Source organism: Diabrotica undecimpunctata, chromosome 7, assembly GCF_040954645.1.
Source record: "Diabrotica undecimpunctata isolate CICGRU chromosome 7, icDiaUnde3, whole genome shotgun sequence".
Lineage (NCBI taxonomy): Eukaryota > Metazoa > Arthropoda > Insecta > Coleoptera > Chrysomelidae > Diabrotica > Diabrotica undecimpunctata.
The window spans coordinates 77381716-77403258 of NC_092809.1; the positions used below are offsets into that span (position 1 = coordinate 77381716).

General features: G+C 33.9%; 1 protein-coding gene across 3 annotated transcripts in view; it reads left to right on the plus strand.

Moving 5' to 3' along the window:
• The window catches only part of LOC140445510 (histone acetyltransferase KAT2A-like), a 65311-nt gene that overhangs the window by 31412 nt on the left and 12356 nt on the right, over positions 1 to 21543 (plus strand). For all 3 annotated transcript variants that reach the window (XM_072537575.1, XM_072537573.1, XM_072537576.1), the window contains 2 exons: positions 300 to 541; positions 10900 to 11108. In XM_072537575.1, coding sequence (XP_072393676.1) covers positions 300 to 541; positions 10900 to 11108 — 451 coding nt within the window. The remainder of the gene's footprint in view (positions 1 to 299; positions 542 to 10899; positions 11109 to 21543) is intronic.

Sequence of the window (21543 nt, forward strand, 5' to 3'; positions counted from 1 at the left end):
ATTATTCTATGTAAACAAAGTGAATATTTCAATACTTACAACTAGAAGAGTAAAAATTTAAATTTTGTTAACATATCTAAATGACATTTGATTTTAATTTATTTAGGAGTTATGGCAACCTCAATACATTATATTTTATAGAGTAAATTCTTATATAGGACAATTTTTAGTGAATAAGTTAAAGTAAACAATTATTATGACAGTAATATTATTAATATCGATAATACTGTCATAATAATTAATAATAATAATTAAGTAGCAGTTCACAATTTACTATTAATATTGATCATTTATTTTAGCTGGCCCTAGTAGTTCTAAAAAAGGAGAATTTGAAAAGATCTCCTTGGGAAAATCCGATAGAGAAGGTTTTACGACCATACCACTCGCGCCCGGAAAATCGATTAGATCTGCAGAAATTCCAAACAGAGAAGTCAAGAGAAGAAAAATGGCTCAAGATGAAAAATTTGAAGATATGCCTAAAGAAACCGTTGCACAAATCATTGCCACCATAGATGATCCCAATTATATGACAGGCCCGGATGTAAGTATACTTAAGTCCATTTATTAAAAAAAATACAGATCTATTAATCACATTGCTTCGATGATTAAGATTGTCTCTTACGATTCTCGAATTTCTTCTCGTTTGGGCATTTTTGCTATTAACACCGAACTAATCTTTTTCTTGTTACATTTCTAGAGGTTCCCTAGACCAAAGTTTCTACCAAATTTTTTTAGTGGTTTTCACATACAAAAAATGTAAAAATTACGAAAAAATGAAAATATGGAAAATATAAAAAATTAGAAATATAAAAGATGAAAAATTTGAAAAATATAAAAAATATGAAAATACAAAAAATATGAAAATAATGAAAAATGAGAAATATGAATATATATTATACACAAGCTATACGCTCCCGAAGAAGCTGAAGCTGTTTTCACTTGAAGATCCATTTTTGTGTGGGGGGTCATCTCATTCTGGGTTTGGTTTTACAGTTTCCGGTGTGATTTCGCTGTTTCCACTACTTTTCTCTATTCTTCTCTCTCTTTGATTGTCCTGTCTATATTTCTAATTTCCATACTCCTTAAGTCTTCTTCCACTTGTTGTCTCCATCTCAGATTAGGTTTGCCTCTGGTTTACCTGGTGGTATCCATTCCTTTATAAATCTTAACGGATTGCTCTTCTCTCAGGACCCTTAAGCTAGCGGGGACAAATGAGCGGAATCCAATTTAAACCACGTAAAATTTTTTCACCAATTTTTCACTAATTTATTACCACCCTAATAATTTTTCACCACCAAGCCAACCTTAAGGGGAGCGATTCTGCTGACTTAAGGTTCAAGCTAGCAGAATTCGGAAAAAAAAGTTTTTGCCTATGGCATATTTTTTCACTCATTTTTGACTAATTTATTACCACCCTAATAATTTTTCACCACCAAACCACCCTTAATGGGAGCGATTCTGCTGGCTTAAAGTTTAAGTTAACAGAATTCAGAAAAAAAAACTTTTTGCCGACGGCATATTTTTTTACCAATTTTCACTAATTTATTGCCACCCTAATAATTTTTCACCACCAAACCACCCTTAAGGGGAGCGATTTTGCTCGCTTAAGGTTCAAGTTAACAGAATTCAGAAAAAAAACTTTTTGCTGACGGTATATTTTTTTACCCATTTTCACTAATTTATTACCACCCTAATAATTTTTCACCACCAAACCACCCTTAAGGGGAGCAATTTTGCTGGCTTACGGTTAAAACTAGTAGAATTCCAAAAAAATGTATATTTATGATATACCACAGTGCTCTGCTAGGTTTTTATAAATTTATAACCACCTTAATAATTTTTCACCCGTTAAGTACCTCTTATGGAAAGTCAATAATTCTGTTAGATTAAAATTTAAGGGGAATTTCTTTTTCAGATTAACTCTCCTCTACTTATAACTGAAATAAAAAAGTGTTTTTTAAATGTTTACTAAACTTTAACCACTCTGATAATCTTGCACCCCTAAACCAATCTTATTTGGAAACGTTCCTGCTAAGGTCCATTCGCTCAACTCGGGCATATTTTGACAGATTCAAAGCTGGAAACCTACAACACAAATGTTCCTAGCTCACAGTATTAACAGCTTAAATAAATTTTTATTACAGACTTCTTTCATTGAAATAAGAAGAAATATTATAAATAGTAGAAGTGTATACTAAACCTATAAAATTTTGGGTAGTATATATTTAAAAAATATATTTCAGTAGTTATAATTTAACATAACTATTTATTATATGGTACAAATAAATAAATATTGATTGCCGATAATTCGTAAAGTTCTATTTTATTTACTATTTAGTTTGTTTACTATTAATATTGACTATAAGTACGTGTGCTTGGTTGAATAGTAATTTCCAGCCACTTCTAGTCTGTCAAAAAGTAACTAACTTCGCAAAAAAATACTAGATTTTAACGGATTTTGTTCCACCCTAGTAATTATTCACCACTCAACTGCCTCTTATGGAAAGCCAATAATTCTGTTAGGTTAAAATTTAAGGTGAAACAATATTCTTTTACAATTTCATTCATCTCTACTTATAACTGAATTAAAAATGTGTTCTGTTAAGTTTTGACTAAACTTTAATCACCATGATAATTTTTCAACCCTAAACCAATCTTATTTGGAAACGTTCCTGCTTAGCTATTTTATATTCATAAAAAGGACTCACGATTCGATTTCTCTTAGCCATGTACTCACTACTATAAACAGAGTAAATTTTTTAGAACAGTTAAAATTTATAATTTTTGTAATAAAGTATTTTCATATTTTCAATATGTAAACATTTAAAAAATAAATATTAGTTATCACACAGTAACATTTCAGAATGTTTTTAATTAGTTGAGAAAACAATGACTAGGCTGGTAAAAATATAGTAAAAATCTAGCAGAGCACTTTTGTACTTCCAAAAAGATTTCGCATTTGACTAGTGTGAATGCGTAGCTTGTAGAATGTTTCCCATTAACTGTGGCTTAGAGGGTCAAAAATTATGAGGGTGGATAAAATTCAGTAAAAACTTGGCAATGACTAGGCTGGTAAAAATATAGTAAAAATCTAGCAGAGCACTTTTGTACTTCCAAAAAGATTTCGCATTTGACTAGTCTGAATGCGTAGCTTGTAGAATGTTTGCCATTAACTGTGGCTTAGAGGGTCAAAAATTATGAGGGTGGATAAAATTCAGTAAAAACTTGGCAAGCAATTTATACTTCCAGTTAAAAGAAGAGTACAGTAAAATTGTAAAAATAGATTTTTTATCACCTTAAATATTAACCCAACAGAATTATTGATTTCTCATAAGGATTAGTTGAGGGGTGAATAATTACTAGTGTGGTAATAAATTCATAAATACCTAGCAGAGCACTGTGGTATATCATAAATATAATTTTTGGAATTCCACTAGTTTTAACCGTAAGCCAGCAGAATCGCTCCCCTTAAGGTTGGTTTGGTGGTGAAAAATTATTAGGGTGGTAATAAATTAGTGAAAAATGGGTGAAAAAATATTAGGTTAAATTAGATTCCGCTCATTTGTCCCCGCTAGCTTAAGAGTCCTTCTCTCTTCTCATTATGTGTCCATACCATCTAATTATTTGTGCTTTTATTGCTCTAACTATGTTCTCTTGACCCATCCATTCTTGTATTTCGTGATTCATCCATTGTCTTGCATTCTCTTCGTTTTCCCTGTTTGGTCCCAGTATTTTTCTGATAACCTTCCTCTCAAAAACTTTCAATTGCTCTTCTTCTCTTGCTGTTAATGTAAAGTTTTCAGCAGCATCTATTGGTCTTATGTTAGTTTTGTAGATTTTCATTTTTGTGTTTCGGCTTATCTTCTTATCTCTAAAAATTTTTTTCTACATCTACACTTTCATTTCTTCTGTTGACTAGTACTCCCAAATATTTGAATGTTTCAACCTCTTCAAAACTGTGTGCATCTATTGTTAGTTATGTCATTTTTTGTCTTCTTTTTCTTGCTTACGTTCATGTATTTTGTTTTATTTTTATTTATTTCCAGTCCTCTCAGTTTGGCTTCGTTTTCTATTTCTTGGAAGGTCTTCTTTAAGGCCTTTTTATCTGTTGCTACTATGGTTATATCGTTTGCATATCCTATTATTTGTACTGCATTTTGTTTATAGTTCCTGCGTTTGACACCTTTTTTATTATCTTGTCTAGTGATAAAATAAATAGTACCATTGAGAGCGCCTCTCCTTGTCTTACTCCATTTTTTATTTTTATTATTTCTGTTCTTTCTCTTCCGATGTCTATTATTGCTTGGGAATCTTACATTCGCCATCGTATAATCGTCGTCGATCTCGCATGAAAAATACGAAAAAATAGGAAAGATATAAAAAATATGAAACATACATATGAAATATACAAATACAAAAAATAGGAAATTATTACTAATTATTTTACATCACAAGTCATAAGAAACTATTTGTAGAGGACTGAAATCTGTATTGAAAACAAATGTTTAAATTGTTCTATGAATTAAGCGTACTCCAAAATTTTGCAAAAATTTAATATATTTTTCAGGCCACCCCTTAAAGTCAGGCCACACGCGGTGCAAGAATGTGTATGATATGTTGCGTTTGGTCATATTGATGTTTCTGATATTTGAATTGTCAATATTTTTATTTTGATGATTAAATTATAAACAGCAAATTTTTACAAATACTACTACTACTACTGGTGAACAATAAATAGTACTTTGTAAACAATAAATTATATTGTTTACAAAGCAATAAAATTGATGAAATGTACTCAGTTCACGAAAAATCGCAATAATGTTGTATTCAGGGAGTAGTGCGAGCACTGCCAGATCTTTATTTAACGTAAGATATTTTAATACACTTCAATTCAATTCCAGCTTCAATTCAATATAGTTTTACTGTGATCGTTATTCCTAAAAATAATTTATGATAATTTCTAAACATAAGACTATAAAAAATGTTCAAACAATGTACTAAGTAGTATCCCACTCGATTGTAAAATTCTCGTTTAACATTAGCCAGAACGCGTAGTGCTATTTTTGCACACTCTTTAATAATTCGCATTTTTAATGCTTCAATATCTATAAATTTTTGGCCAGAATAGATTTTTGATTTTAGACGCCCCCAGATAATAGTTTGGAGCTAGATCTCCCGATCTCGGGGGCCACTTAATATTACAGTCAGGTCCAATCAAACAATTATTAAAGCTGTTTTTAAGGAATGTCTTAACCTCCCAGTTATTGTGCGCAGGGCATCCATCCATTTGAAACCAAATCTCTTCTTCATCTGGAGCTATTTCCGCAAATCTGTGTAAAATCTCTTCTTGTAGCAAGTTTTTTTTTCTTAAAAAAACTTTTTTGAATTCAAATTTTCCTCATAGGAAAATGGTCCAATAATTATTGTGTCTAAATATTCCTAACCAGACATTTATTTTCGACGATATTGGGTATGGCTTTCAATAATATTCTCAGGCTTTCTTGTCGACCAAATCCTATAATTTTAAATATTTGGTTCATTATTTAATGTAAATGTACATTCACAACTAAACAAAATGTTTTTTAAAAATTGCCTGTCTGCATTAGCCCTCTCTAAAATTTCATAACAAAATTCCGGTCGTCGCTCAGCAACTCCTTCTCTTTGTTCTTGATGACATATAAATTTATATGAACGAATTTATATGAATTTATTCCTTTTAAAGAAAAAGTAACAGTAACTGTCAGTTACATTAAAGAAAAGAAGAAATTATGGAAAGAATACATCCAAGACAAAACACAACAAAAATATGAAAATTATAAGAGACAAAGAACAAAAGTTAAAGAGATAGTTAAGAAAGAGAAAAAGAAAAGTTGGGAAAATTCGGGGAAAAAATGGAAGAAAACAGCACAGAAAACGTAAAATTATTTTACAGAACACTGAAAAACCTAAGAAGCAACAAAGAAACGAAACTGAAACAAATAATGAACAAGGAAGGAACAATAATAAACGACGATAAGACAATAATGGAAAGATGGAGGGAACATTTTCAGCTGATACTGAATGGAAATCAAGCGAATACAATGGAGAAGGAAAGCCACAACAGGAGAGTATCCATGAGAAACACGGAAAATACAAAAACTATAGAAAAAGAAGAACTGGAAGAAGCAATAAGAAAGATAAAGATTGGAAAAGCACCAGGAAGCGATGAAGTAGCACCAGAAATGATGAAATATATAGGAGTAAAAGCAAAAGAAAAATTGTTATACATATATAACCTAATATTGAAGAGAAAAGTAATACCCAGAGAATGGACAAATGCAGTAATTATACCTATATACAAGAAAGGAAACACAAGAGACTGTAGGAACTATAGAGGTATATCACTACTATGTGTAGCAGCAAAAGTATCTTCTTCTTCATGTGCCTTGTCCGTTCCGAACGTTGGCAATCAACATGGCTATTCTGACTTTGTTTACGGCAGATCTGAATAGTTCAGCAGATGACAATCCGAACCATTGCCGCAAGTTTTGGAGCCACGAGTGTCTTCTCCTCCCTGGACCCCTTCTGCTGTCTATTTTCCCTTGAATGATCAGTTGTAGTACTCTATATTTATTATGTCTCATAACGTGACCCAAGTATTCCAACTTTCTTTTCTTTATACTTATTCCTACCTCTCTCTCTTTACCTATCCGGCGTAGTACCTCTTCGTTGGTCACGTGCTCAGTCCAGGATATACGTAATATACGTCGGTAAGCCCACATTTCGAAGGCCTCTACTTTTTTCATCATTGTTGCGGTCATTGTCCACGCCTCCATTCCATATAACAAAACCGGGAATACATAACATTTCAGAAGTCGAATTTTGAGAGGTAGGGTGAGGCTTTTAGAGGTGAAAATTTGCTTCATGCTAGTGAACGATGCCCTTGCCTTTTCTACTCTTATACGTATTTCCTTTGCTTGATCCCAATTTGAGTTAACTGTTGTTCCCAAGTAGATGTACGAATCCACGTGTTCAATTCTTTCATTGTCTAATATCAGTTGCTGTGGTGGTTGTTGGGTTTTGCTTACTAACATCCATTTGGTTTTTGTGATATTTAGTCTGTATTGTGCACTTGTTTTTTGTATCTTACTCATTAGGCAACTCAGTTCCTCCATGCTACTTGCTAGAATCACAGTGTCATCAGCATACCTTATGTTATTAATTATTTCTCCATTTATCTTTATGCCTTCTGTGCTTTCCTCCAGCGCTGTCTTAAATACTTCTTCTGAGTATATATTAAAGATAATGGGAGACAAGATACAGCCCTGTCGTACACCTTTCTTGATCTCAATTTTATTGGTCAATGTAGATCCTACTTTTACTTTAGCTGTTTGGCTCCAATAGAGACTCGCTATTGTTCGAATGTCTCTGTAGTCGACTCCGATCTTATGGAGAACTTCAATTATCTTTTCGTGCTTTACGTTATCGAATGCTTTTGCGTAGTCTATAAAGCATATGTACACGTCTTTGTTCATATCTCTGCAGCGCTGGATAAGTACCTGTAGACTAAAAAGTGCTTCTCTTGTCCCAAGAGAATTCCGAAACCCAAACTGCGAATCTCCAATGTTATCCTCGCATTTTTTGCTTATTCTGTTGTAAATAACCTTGGTGTATGCCTTCGAAATGTGGTTAATTAGACTTATCATCCGATGTTGATCACAAGACTTTGCTTTTGGTTTTTTCGGTATGGCAACAAAAGTTGACTCTAGCCAGTCTTCAGGAAACTCCCCGCTGTTATAAATATTGTTAAAGAGTCTGACGAGTGAGTCTAGAAATTGACTGTTTGTTTCGCACAACATTTTCAATACTTCCCCGTATACGTTATCGTTGCCTGGTCTTTTGTTATTTTTAAGACCCTTTATAGCATTCTCCACTTCTGATTTTAGAATAGAAGGGCCAGTATCATCATTGCTCAGTGTATACCCACTAGGACGGTCATCATTAAACAGTTGTTCCACATAAGTTTCCCAGATTCTAACTATTTTGTCGGGGTCTAGTTGTAGATTTCCATTATCATCGCATAGCCCTTTCGATAAAATATTGTAGCTTTTCTTTGTTGTGAGTTCCTTTATCTTCTTATGCATATTGTGATAGTCGTATACCTTTTCGCACTGTTCGATTTCTTCGCATCTGTCCGAAAACCATTTCTCTTTAGTTTTTCTTATCTCAGCTCTAATTCGTCTATGGGTTTCGCGGTATTTGGCAGTATCTTTAGTTTTATATATCCGTCTCTCTTCCATCATGTCAAGGATTTCTGCAGTCATCCAGTCTTTCTTTTTTCTCTTATCAGGTAGTAAAAACTTAGTGCTTGAAGTCCTAATCTCTTCTTTAATTTCTCTCCACTTTTCCAGCGGTTCATTGTGTCAAGGATTTTTGATATTTCGGTATTTAAATTCTCCTGCATCTGTTGTTTAATATTATTGTTGGAAAGCTTCCTAATATCTAGCGTTTCGGGTCTGTTCTTTACATTTGTCTTTTTTAACTTTACTTTAGCAAAAGTATACGAAACCATAATAGAAAGGAAAATTAGAAAAGAAATAGAACATAAATTAGAGGATGTACAAAGTGGATTCAGGAAAGGACACAACACACAAGACCATATATTCACCATGCAACAAGTAATAGAAAAAGCCTTAAAGAAAAATAAAGAAATACATCTGAGCTTTATAGACATGGAAAAAGCATTCGACTCAGTCAAAAGAAAAGATATATGGGAAAGCCTAAAGAAGAAACAAGTAAGTGAAAAACTGATAGAAGCAACAAAGAGTATATACATGAAAACAACAAATACAGTAAGAATGTTAAATATACAGTCAGAACCATTTGAAACAACCCAAGGAGTTAGACAAGGGGGAAGTCTCAGCCCAGTACTATTCATAAATGTAATAGATGAGATAGTGAAAGAATGTAAGAAAACATTCAAGAAATACTGCATCGGTTGGAACAGAATGCAAATGATAAATGCTGAGATGTGTATATTTGCAGACGACATAGTATTAATTGCGGAAACTGCAGAAAAACTGAAATACAACTTAGAGAAATGGAACCTAGAAGCAAGCAAATACAACTTAAACGTAAACAAAGAGAAGACTCAGATAATGAAAATATCAAGGAAACAAGGGACGGAAGATCAAATAGAAGTAATGATAGACCAACAAAAAATAATACAGACAAATTCATACAAATACTTAGGAACAGTAATCAACAACAAAGGAGACATCGAGGATGATCTTAACAACAGAATGGAAAACACAGGAAAACTATTCCAAGCACTAAATAGAGGATTCCTTAATAACAAAGAAATATCAACAAAGACCAAGATGTCAATATACAAAACAATATATAGACCTACAGTGACATATGGAGCAGAAAATTGGATATTAAATAAAAGACATCAGAGCAGAATTCAGGCAGCAGAGATGAAATACCTCAGAAGAACGATAGGAGTAAAAAGAACTGATAGAATCAGAAATGAAGAAATAAGAGAAAGACTCAAAATCAAACCGATACTCGAGTCAATCAAAGAGAAAAAATTGGCATGGTTCGGACATCTAACCCGGATGGACAATAATAGACAAGTTAAAAGAGTGTGGGACGCCAAACCAATAGGGAAGAACAGAAGAGGAAGACCCATTAAAGAATGGAACAGTGATATCTCGCAGATACTACAGAGTAAGGGTAAGACTTGGCAGGAAGCAACACAGATGGCATCCAATAGGAAGGAATGGAGAAAGTTCGTTAAGAGCTAGGACACCTCAGAAGACCGTCAAATAGTGTAATGTAATGAATTGTATTTTAAACAGCCCAACACCGAAAGGTACAAATGGGTCTACTGATTAAGTAAAGTAAGTAAAGTAAGTATTCCTTTTAAAAATTTTTAAGACCATGGAATTATGAATATTAAACTGGTCTGCAATGGTCCGAGAACTTATTCTAATTCTAGGATTATCTACAACTGCTGTTAATACATTTATTTCTTTTTGATTTTCTAAATTTCTTGGTACCTCAGCAATATTGATTGTACAGGTATAATTAGAAATCACGGTCCCAGTATTTTCAAATTTTTTTTAAAATCCTTTGAATTGTTGAATGACTTGGAATTGGTCTATTGGGATATCCTACGCTAAATAAAGAACTGACAATTCGCGCACTATTGCCTGAATAAAATATTTTTATTATTGCTACTTTCTCCTCAACTGAGTAGGTACATTTTTTAATCAACTTTTTTGTTTTTTAAACAATAAATCACAAAATAAAAATTTTGGCAATTCAAATATTGTCAAATATCAGAAACATCAATATGACCAGACACAACATGTCATACACATTCTTGCACCGCGTGTGGCCTGACTTTAACGGGTGGCCTGAACAATGTTTTATATTCTTGCAAAATTTTGGAATACGTTTAATTCGTGGAACAATTTTAACATTTGTTTTCGATACACATTTCAGTCCTCTACAAATAGTTTTTCTTGACTTTTGGCGTAAAATAATTAGGAACGCAGGAATTCAACAATTTAGAATTTTCCATTGAATTTTCTATGGCTCGTTTGACGATTAACCACCCTGTACAAAAATACAACAAAAATTTAAAAAAAAGAAAAATTTGAAAAATATGAAAAACATAGAAGATGAAAAGTTTAAAAAATACAAAAAAAAACAAAAAATACAAAATTGTATTCTAAATGTTTAATAAGATTTGGTTTACAACAAATGTATAACTTTTAATATATTTGTTTGTCTTCTAGCACGTAATTAAGTAAGAATGTCGATCTTGTAATTGTTTTACATATTTTTAATATTGATGGTGCATCTTCGATATATCATCCAAAAAATTTAGTAAACTTTAAATGTTTTTAGATGGTTTTTTCCGAAAACGCTCCCGCTACCGACGAAGCTCCTAAACTAGAAGAACAAAGAAATATTATTCAATTACATATGGTGGGCAATAGCCTTACTACGCCAGTTTCAAAGCAAACAATGTTATGGTTGATAGGTTTACAAAACGTATTTTCTCACCAACTACCTCGAATGCCTATTGAATATATTACGCAACTTTTATTTGACCCGTAAGTATTAGATATATTAATGAATATGTATGACTATAGAAAAAAAAATGATCGTAAAGTGTTTCTCTGGGACGGGACAGTATCGTCTTAATATATCGGCTGGCGATGCTCGCTATATAATGTAATTATTGTAACATGATGTGTGATTTTTTTCATTTACATTTACTGCTAAGGTAAGGGTCGTTATACTTTAACCGATGGTTTTGACAGATCGATAACACTTCAGCACTTACTGTAATTTTTTATCAATAAAGATAATTGAATCACTTATTTGAGAAACCCCATAAATCACAAAACTAATACTTTTTCTGAAAACAAGAAAAAACTGTGTAAGCAAAACACGAAGATTTCTACATGATAAAAACTGACCTAATTCCATTTATACACTGTTTCTCGACTTTTTCACTCCAATATTTTTTGAAAAAAAGATTGAGAATAAAACTTGATTGGCTTATGGGGTTTCTTAAATAAATTGTTCAGAGTCTCCTGAAACTAATATGGAGATTAATACTGATACTTTATAAGGAATTAAAATGAAAAAAAAAATACACATAGTACTGTAATTTATATTAAAAAGTACAAAAAATATTATTACAACTCAAAAAAAAAAACGAAAAGTGTGATCATTCATCTTCTTCAGGTATATTATTAGTCGTTGTAGGCCAGTTGAACAATTCATTATAATAATCCTGAATATTTTCTACATCCGGTATATAACTTTGTAGTTTTTGTATATCAACAATCTTCTTATAATTAATCGGAATCTTTCCACTGGGATATGAATATGCTTCAGGCAATGTTAGTGTATTTTTTATTATTGTTAAGCCTGAAGGTGTGATTGGTTAATCCGTTAATAAAAGGATTTGGTTAAATAATGATAAACAGTAACAAGTTTGAGTTCTCGTAGGAGTGATGAAAATGCACGAATTGGCTTATTTTTAGTTGAACCTTTTGCTTCCTTGGAATATTTTTGCCTCTGGATTCAGAGGATAACATGGTTTTTTTACAGTACTCTGGCCACCAACTTTTATAATCAATTACGTCGTCAGCATTGAAAAATACCACATTAAAGAGATTATTTTTACACGAAGTTTTTATCAGCTGTCCATATTCTTCCATGGTGTATATACGGTCTACTTTTCTAATTTTTCTTTTAATCATCGCAAAATGCCTATCACAGGGTAGGGAGGAATCACCCCTAATAGGAAAATAATGGTCAATGGTCTTGAGCGAAATCAAAGCAAAAAAAGACCTTAACACACTGTGGTTTTTATTTTGCACTCCACAACAGCCAGAGAAAACATGAAGATATTTCACTAACGGCACATTCTCTATAAAAATACCTCATTAGAAATGAGCAAACTTCATTCGGCCCCTTCGTACCGTTACCCTCATGATATAGGAAAAATGTTGCTTTTTCTGATTTATTATTGTCAATACAAAAAACTTTCACTGTTACCTGGCGAAGATAGAAAATCTCTTGCACCGGAATTTGTGGCAGTTAAGATTCTGCATAAAATCTATAATAACTTCAATTTCCTCGTTAAACTCGGCTATTTCTTTAACAAATTTCATTTCATTTGAAACTTTCTTAGCTCGACGTAGATGAATAATTTTCTCGGCGGCTGCAACTCTCTTTGCATTATCGTTCAAATGCGTACTATTTATTTTCATTGCAAGCTCCTCACACACACAACATGTGTCTACCTGAGGTCTTCCAAATGATAATTAAAAATCTTCTTTAAAACTTTTCTGTAGTGTATTTCCGGAAATTTTTCTGTGAACATATTGTACATAAGAGTGATATCTAGTTTCTCATTTAAAGAATACTTTTCCTTGCTAGTATAGTGAGCTAACTTTATGGGATATGATTTAATATGTTCACGAATAGCATGTGTTATAATACCAGAAATTGCATGGCTCACTCGGTCAATTGTTACTCTGTGAAGAGAACAGAAGGCTAATTTACTCACTCGGTCAATTGTTACTGCGTGAAGAGAACAGAAGGCTAATTTACAAACGGTAATTTTTCTATTAGGGGTTGATAAGGAGTATACATAGTTACTACTTCCAGTAGGTTTTGAAGACTCACAAAGTTCTTTTCTTCTACGTCGTTACTTAGCTTCAGTTGCGGAAATTAGGCCTTGTAGGTAACAATCTTGCTCTTTTTTTGTAATCAAGTCCCTAAATCTTTTGAAAATCTGCATTTTTTTTGTCGCTACTCATCAATGAAAAGCACTCTTTCCTGCGCCCAAAAATTAAGTAAATATTAACAAATTTAGATTGATCAGTCAACAAAAAATTGTTTTCAATGAAAACTTTTGACAACAATGAAGAGAACAAATTATCAACTTACTTGCAATCTTTGGAGGATGGAGAAGGAACTGTAGGAACATTTTCACCATCTAATTGATGTATTCGTTTCCTTTGACTCTAGCTCGTTTTATTATTTTATTTTAATATTTGTAGGTTTTTTTTATTCCTTTCTTTTTCTGATTAGGTAAATTAATATCGCTATGATCACTGCCGCTTTCACTCGTTTTAAAATATTTTTGTCAAGATATAATACAAATAAGTAATCCACAATTAGGCTTAGTTACAATATGTATAGTTACAATATCTGGGACACGTAATGAGGGGACAGGGATATGAACTGCTAAGGCTGATAATACAGGGAAAGATAAGAGGAGGAAGGAGTATAGGAAGAAGGAGAATGTCATGGTTGAAGAATTTAAAGGACTGATTTAAATGCAGTTTTATAGAACTCTTCAGAGCAGCAGTAGATAGAGTAAAGATAGTGATGATGATATCCAACCTCCGATCGGAAGACGGCACTTAAAGAAGAAGAAGAATCCACAATATTATTAGTACTGTATTCGTATTCACTACATATTTATTTATCTACGTGCATTCAAAACACAAGATTGAACTTGACTGAAAATTATTGTCACTATTGCGCCAAATTATAATGACATGTGCGATGCATATGAGAAACGCCTTTAGTCATGGACTTTGGTGTTTATCTAATACATCGCCAAATCATACCGTTGCTGAAGGCGTTTCTTTACAAAAATATGTATTTACCGTTTAGTCCATTTTAGTGAAAAAACGATTTTGGTAAAATTATGACTTATGGGGTTTTTCAAATAAGTGATTCAATTATTTTGCCATCACTTTTAGTAAAAACTATATAAACTGATTGTTTTTTCATTACACAGTTGTGGTAATCTGAAACCTTCATATAACTCGCATAATCAGTGCGAAAAGAACAGGATGAGGTTGTTCTACTAACAAAGAGAGACCGAATATAGTATGAAATTAGTACCGACATACGAGCTTGTTTTTAGCACCCATTTGATTGAATTTTATTTTTGTCAAAGTGACTTCAGTTTTGATAACGGAAACGTCAAATATACGTTTATTTTTTCATTAGTAATAATTCTGGTTTTATTCGCAAAAAAAAACAGAGTAAAGAAATTAACATTTCAATTTAGGAAAATGGTAACCTTTACAACTGAACATGAAATTCAAATTATTAAATGGTATTATTCTGGAAGTAGTGCCGACGATATAATCGGTAGGTTTCCGTTTTTATTCCAAGGCCCTGTACCAACAAAATCAACAATTCACAACATTATTTTTAAAATTGAAAAAACTGGTTGTGTTGTAGCGGTTATATTTGCCTACCACATTGTGTATCACTTATAGGAGGTTGAAACTGGGGACAGAAATTACTGGGCTGGAGATGGGGTAAGCAAACAAACCGAAACGTCTGCGAACGGCTACTCTTGGTTTGATTGGAGAGCTGGGTCGTAAGTAAATGAAAAAAAGATGGACTGAAAAGGGGTAACTACAAAGAAATAAACCAAAAAAAAATACTTACATAGATTTCCTGGGCAACACAACACAAGAAGGTTTCCTAAACTATTTAAATTGGACTGTCACATTGCCTTTGATTAAATTCACCTCTCCACAAAAAAAATTGCCGGGTTTTTGAAGACTACACACCGAAATCTTTCTTCTTCAAAATTTCAATCCTCACTTCACTTAAACTACACATTTAACCGCTACTATGACTTAACATTGTATTTCTATGACAAAAACGAATAACCAATAACGAATTTGCCACACTTTTTGAATGCATTTATAATATTGCTTGGTGCGAGAGCTTTTTCATGAGCAAAGCCGACGCACTCAGCTACCTCATATATGGTAAAAGGCTTACCTGGATGTTTTATCATCCAGGTATCTACAATGCATTATAACATGTTGAGAATGCTTTGAATACCCCCACATCTAGTGGTTGCATCCTATTTGTGGAATGAGGAGGAAATGTTAGAATTGTTACTCCGTTGTCTTTGGCCAAATTAAAAACACGAATACTAAGATGACTTTTATGATTGTTATAGATTAAAAGCGATGGATTTTCTTTAGAGCTGTTAGAATATTTTATAAAATGCTTTATTACTTCTAAAAAAAGATCAGCATTCATCTACCCACTTGGAGTAGCAAGCCCTAACGTTCCTGATGGGGAGCCTCGTAGCATATGCTCCTTTAGATGTACCCTAGGAAAAACCATTGCTGGTGGTAGGTATTGTCCTGTGGCACTAACGATGGAACAAGTGGTAATCAATGTACCTCTCTCCCCACTTGTTACCTTGCTAACTTGCTAAACCCCTTTCTCAGCAACAACCTTTGCTGATTTTTGAACCGTCTTAGTCGCAGCCTCATCCAAATTGTAGATTTTTCTTCCGTCAGCAAACGCATCAGTTCTTGAATATATATTCTTCAAATTTTGCTAAAAAATTGAAACATTATGTCTATTAAATGACGTCGCACGGAATAAACTACATCCTTCGGGGGCGCGAAGCTACAGTCGAACATGTCTTTGGCGAAAACCTCTCATCCATTTCAGCCCTACTATTTTTCTTTCATGCCATTTGACAGGAATTTTCTTTTTACTTTCGATTGCCATTTCATAGGCAAGTTTTCTACAATCGTCAACAGACAACCCATAAAACATGCGTGAGCAGCTTATGATATAGTTTTCTAGTGAATCTTCTTCTGCGGACGTCAATACGAATAACGAATAACCAATAACGAATTTGAAGAAAAATCCGGACTCACAATAAAACCAAACGTTTTGACGTTCTATCGTAGAGTGACATCATTCTACCTCGGTATAAACCAAACTTAAACGGAAAAATTTCTATTTATTTGACGCGCAATATCTCTAATAGGCGGAATCAATATCAAAGAATGCAATTAAAAATTATTATATACAAACCAGAAATGTTTATATTATCAATCCCAACGATGAAAAAGGATTGAAAATATTTTTCGGTGTTTTGATACATACAGGGTGATTTTGCTTGATATGCACTTCGCGTGTGCCGCTGGTAAATAATCAAACTCCGTGTGAAAAACTGACTTTATTTTGAATTACACAATACATGAATATATGAACGCTAATAAGTATTATGTCCGCTCGCTCTGAATGCTGTTTCACCGATCTCGTCTCGTATTTGAGTGCTGTCGTCTTTGGGGTGCCTTTAGGGGCTCGCCTTATCTTCACATATGGCATAATATATCTTCCTACGCTACTATGTTGCAGGATTAGAAAAATGCATAAAATAAACTTGAATTAGTGAACATGGCCCCCGCCTTGGCAAACACTGCCAACAAAATCGTCTGCTAATGCTAAATGTTCAAATGTTTAAACTACGCTTAGTCCGAAACGGGCAACGGACACACCTTGGAAAAAGAACGAGTTATGATACCATTGTCTGTCTTTATCCTTAAAACTCTGGCTACACCATCACTGCCGCGTAAAAGTTCGATCACGCGACCTAACTTCCACCTTAATGGACGTAAATTGTCCTCTTTTATGAGTACTAACGTGTTTTCCGCAACTTCACCGTTAGTAGTAGTCCATTTCGTGCGTTTTTGTAGTTCGGAGATGTATTCTTTGTTCCATCGTTCCCATATATGCTAAGAAAGCTGCTGAATATGCTGGATTTTTGAGAGCCGATGAGAAAATGTGCAGGAGTTAATGGAGAGAGATCATTTGGATCACAGGATACAGGATGAATCGGTCGGGAATTTATTATAGCTTCAATCTGCACAAGCAACGAATAAAATTCCTTGAGCGTTAAGTGTGCGTTTCCCAAAATATGCAAATGATGCTTAACTGTTCTTACTCCGCTTTCCCACAGTCCGCCAAAATGTGGAGAATATGGAGGTATGAAGGACCACGAAATATTATTCTTTAGCAAGGATTCTCTTATCGCGGGAGTGTGCTGCTCTAAAAATTCTCTTAATGATTTTAACTCCGAACTAGCTGCTATAAAATTGGTTTCATTGTCGGAAACCATCTTTTGAGGCTTGCCTCTTCGCGCAATAAATCTTTTAAAGGCCAACAGAAATGATTCCTTAGACAGTTCTGTAACTCATTCTAAATGTATGACCTTCGTACGAAAACAAATAAAAGACACATGTAACTCTTTATTAGTTTACAACCTCGACCCTTTCTATCGCGAATTAAGAAAGGGCCCGCATAATCTACACCTGTTACAATAAACGGTGGGCCACCTGCGAGACGCTGGGCAGGTAGGTCACCCATTATTGGCTGAATGGATTTAGATTTTAATCTAAAACATTTTACACATTTGTGTACGGTACGTCGCGCTAAATTTCTTCCTGATAACGGCCAGAAAGTTTCTCTTATCGTTGCAAGTAAAAGCTGAGGACCAGCTTGCATAAGATCCTTGTGAAAATGATTAAATATTAACGATGTAACTATATGATCTGCCGCTAAAATGATGGGATGTTTTTTGTCATACGCAAAGTCGGAATGCTTTAAACGCCCGCCTACTCTCATGATGCCCTGATCATCAAGAAATGGAGATAAATTTATGAGTTTGCTGTTTTTATTCAGAGATCCCTTTTGGTTTAAATGCTTTATTTCATTAGAAAATGACTGATTGACACAGTTTTAGAATACGGTTAAATGCAGAATGTATTTCATCCACAGAAGGGGGTTCGGAAGTTCTTTCCTTATTTTTACACATGCGGATGAATCTGAACACATATGCAGCGGTTCTTTTTAAACGTAAAATATTAGAAAAACGCTCAAATGAAAATACTTCCGTATTCTGTGTTTCATCAAGTTTATTCGTAAAAACCTTTATGTTTTTCCTCGTTTCGCTTGTTTCAGTAGGAACAACTTATAAATTTAGCCATTTATCTGAATCTTGCATGAGCCACTCCGGTCCATGCCACCATAAGTTACATTCCATTATTTTATCTGCAGGATTATCCTTGCCTGGCACATGACGCCACTGCGCAAACGAAGTGGTTTCCTGGATCTCTGCTACGCGGTTACTAACAAACGTCTTCAATACATTGGCTGCTGTTTTCAACCAACTAAGTATTATCGATGAATCTGTCCAGAGGTAACACGTATTGTATTAAATTGCACATTTAATGAATTTTTGACCTTGTTGGTCAACCGCGATAAAATTACTGCTCCACAGAACTCTAAACGCGACAAGGTAACTGGCTTTAAGGGCGCAACCTTGCTTTTCGCACATAATAAGAATGAATACGACCTACCTAACGAATCGGTAGATTTAATGAATATGCTAGCACCGTACGCTTTTTCTGAGGAGTCGCAAAATCCATGAAGTTCTAGTTTGAGCTCACTAGAACATATAACATGCCGAAGTATTTTTAAATTGTTTAAGCTTCCTAATTTATTCCTAAACTGTAAATAATTATTTGCTAAATGCTCAGGTATGGGATCATTCCATGAAAGACGCTCGAGCCATAGTTATTGTAACATAATTTTCGCTATGATGGTACACGCACTTAATAGACCCAAGAGATCAAAAATTTGAGCTATGTCCGATAATAAAGTTCGCTTTGTGATTATATGGCCTAGAGATGAACTTATGCTATAAAACAGAGTATCTGATTGCGGTGAGTACAATAATCCCAAAGTTTTCGCCTTCTCGTTTTCACCGAATTGAATAACGGAACCCGTAGTTGAATTATCCGGTATATCTCTTAATATTTCAGGATCATGTGAATAGAATTTACGCATTGTAAATCCTCCGCCTTTGAGGACCTCAAAAAGTTGTTTCCATGCTTCGCGCGCTTTCTGTTTTGAATCAAAACCTGTCAAAAGGTCGTCCACATAAAAATCGGATTTAATAATGCTAGCAATGTTAGGATTTTTAGCTTCTTGCTCCTCCACTAATGTCATTAGACATTTAATCGCTAAGTAAGAAGAGCATTTCATACCGTATGTAACTGTTTGTAACTGAAATATTTCAATCGGTTCTTCCGGAATATTTCGCCATAAGATACATTGTAAGGATTTTTGATCATCTGCAACCGATACCTGACGGTACATTTTTTCTATATCCGCACTAACTACATATAAGTGTGTTCTAAAACGCACTAAAATTGAGAGTAAATCATTTTGTAAGGTTGGTCCGGCCATTTGAATACTATTTAATGAAATGCCATTTGTAGTTGGCGCACTACAATCGAACACAATGCGCAAACGTGTCGCCAAAGAACTTTCTTTCAATACTGGATGATGTGGCATAAAATAAAATGTAGTATTTCTACTAAAGTCTGTTGCCGCTTCCGTAATTCTGCATAAACCTTTCATATGTCCTAACTCTTTATATTCCTGGATGAATTCGCTATAAAGAGTTTTAAGATTGGCATCTTTATTCAACTTACGCTCGAGATTTAAAATCTATTTTTTGCTTGACGAAATGAATCACCGAGTGAACTTATCGGTTCCTTGAATGGCAATGACACTATGAATTTGCCTGTCGCGTCGCGTTTCACCGTATCTTCGAAATGTTTTTCGCATCCAATTTCTTCGCCCGAGAGTGCAGGTTTTCCATTGAAAACCTCTTCAAGTTCCCAGAACTTACTTAGCTGTTCTGCAACTTCGATTGTGTTTGTGAAATTACACTTAGTTATTCGCTTTTCTGATGCTTTGTTTTGGCTGATATACGGCCCAGCTATGATCCAGCCAAACATTGTTTCCTGCATGAATGGTTTATTTTTACCTAAACTAATTCTGTTTGCGCCCAGTATTTGCCAAAATAAATCACTTGCTATGAACAATTCGATCTTTTGTGGTTTATGAAAATGATTATCCGCTAATTTTAAATGTTTAGATATCTCCATTCGCTAATGTTTATTTCAGATGCTGGTACGCACCCCGTAATTTCTGGTATTACGAAACAATTTAAAGTTGTATGAAAAGTTATATCGCTACGCGACTGTATATTTATTTCGCATTTGAATCGAACGGGAGATGCAATATTATTTACGCCCGTGACTGATATGTTCGCACTTGTCGTTTTTAACCTAAGTTTATCGCATAAATTTTCGGTTATGAATGAGCTTTGTGAACCGCAATCTAACAAAGCTCGCACTATGTATGTCTTGCCTTGGCCGTCAAAAATATTAACTAATACTGTGGACAGTATAGTTTGATCTGTAGCGCTAACTGCCGAAACTGACAAATTGGTAGTGTTTAAAATACCTTGTATGTTATCTACAGATCGTATATCGCTCGCGTTTTCTACCGGTTGATGAACTAAAGCTGCGTTCTGTTCGATTGACCTATCTGGATGTAATAACGTATGGTGTGTTGACGCGCATTTCTTGCATGTTGATTGTCTACACCGCTTATAGAAATGTCCAGGTTTAAGACAATTCGTGCAAAGATTGACCTGTCTTACTTTATCAAACCTGTCCCTAGATGAAAGTTTTGAAAATTCGCAGCATTGATAAATGGTGTGTTCCCTTGTGCAAATAGGGCAACACTGTGTATTATCCGCTTTATTTAAAGTTCCCTGTGATGAATATAGACCGCGAATGTTATGTGAATATTTCGTATTCCGTGAATATGCGCCCGCCTGAGAAATATTCCGTGTATTTTGTTTTTCAGCTTGATTTACCTCATGAGATTCTAAGAGGTCCGCCCTTGATTTTAAAAACGTTTTAAAATCATCAAAACTAGAAATTTCATTATGTGTTTTGCTATTCTCCCATGCGCGTAAAGTCGATGTATCGAACTTACAAGAAATAATATGAATAAGGAGTATATATTATATATTAACGCGTATAAATGCTTCGAAAATATGTCAACTAATTGCCGCAATCTATTAGATGACTCTTTATGTATTGGCTCTATATTAACTGCATAGTTTTCGGCGGTAAACTCTAATGTTCGTATTACCTGCGCCGCACTGTAATGAACTTCGTAAATAATGAAAACGCCTTATATTGTCTAACTACTCATTTCTTTTAACTAAAGATTCAAAAAAATCTGCAAAATCTAACCAATTATTATAATTACCATCAAATTTTGGTAACTCGATAGGTTTAAGTTCAATACAAT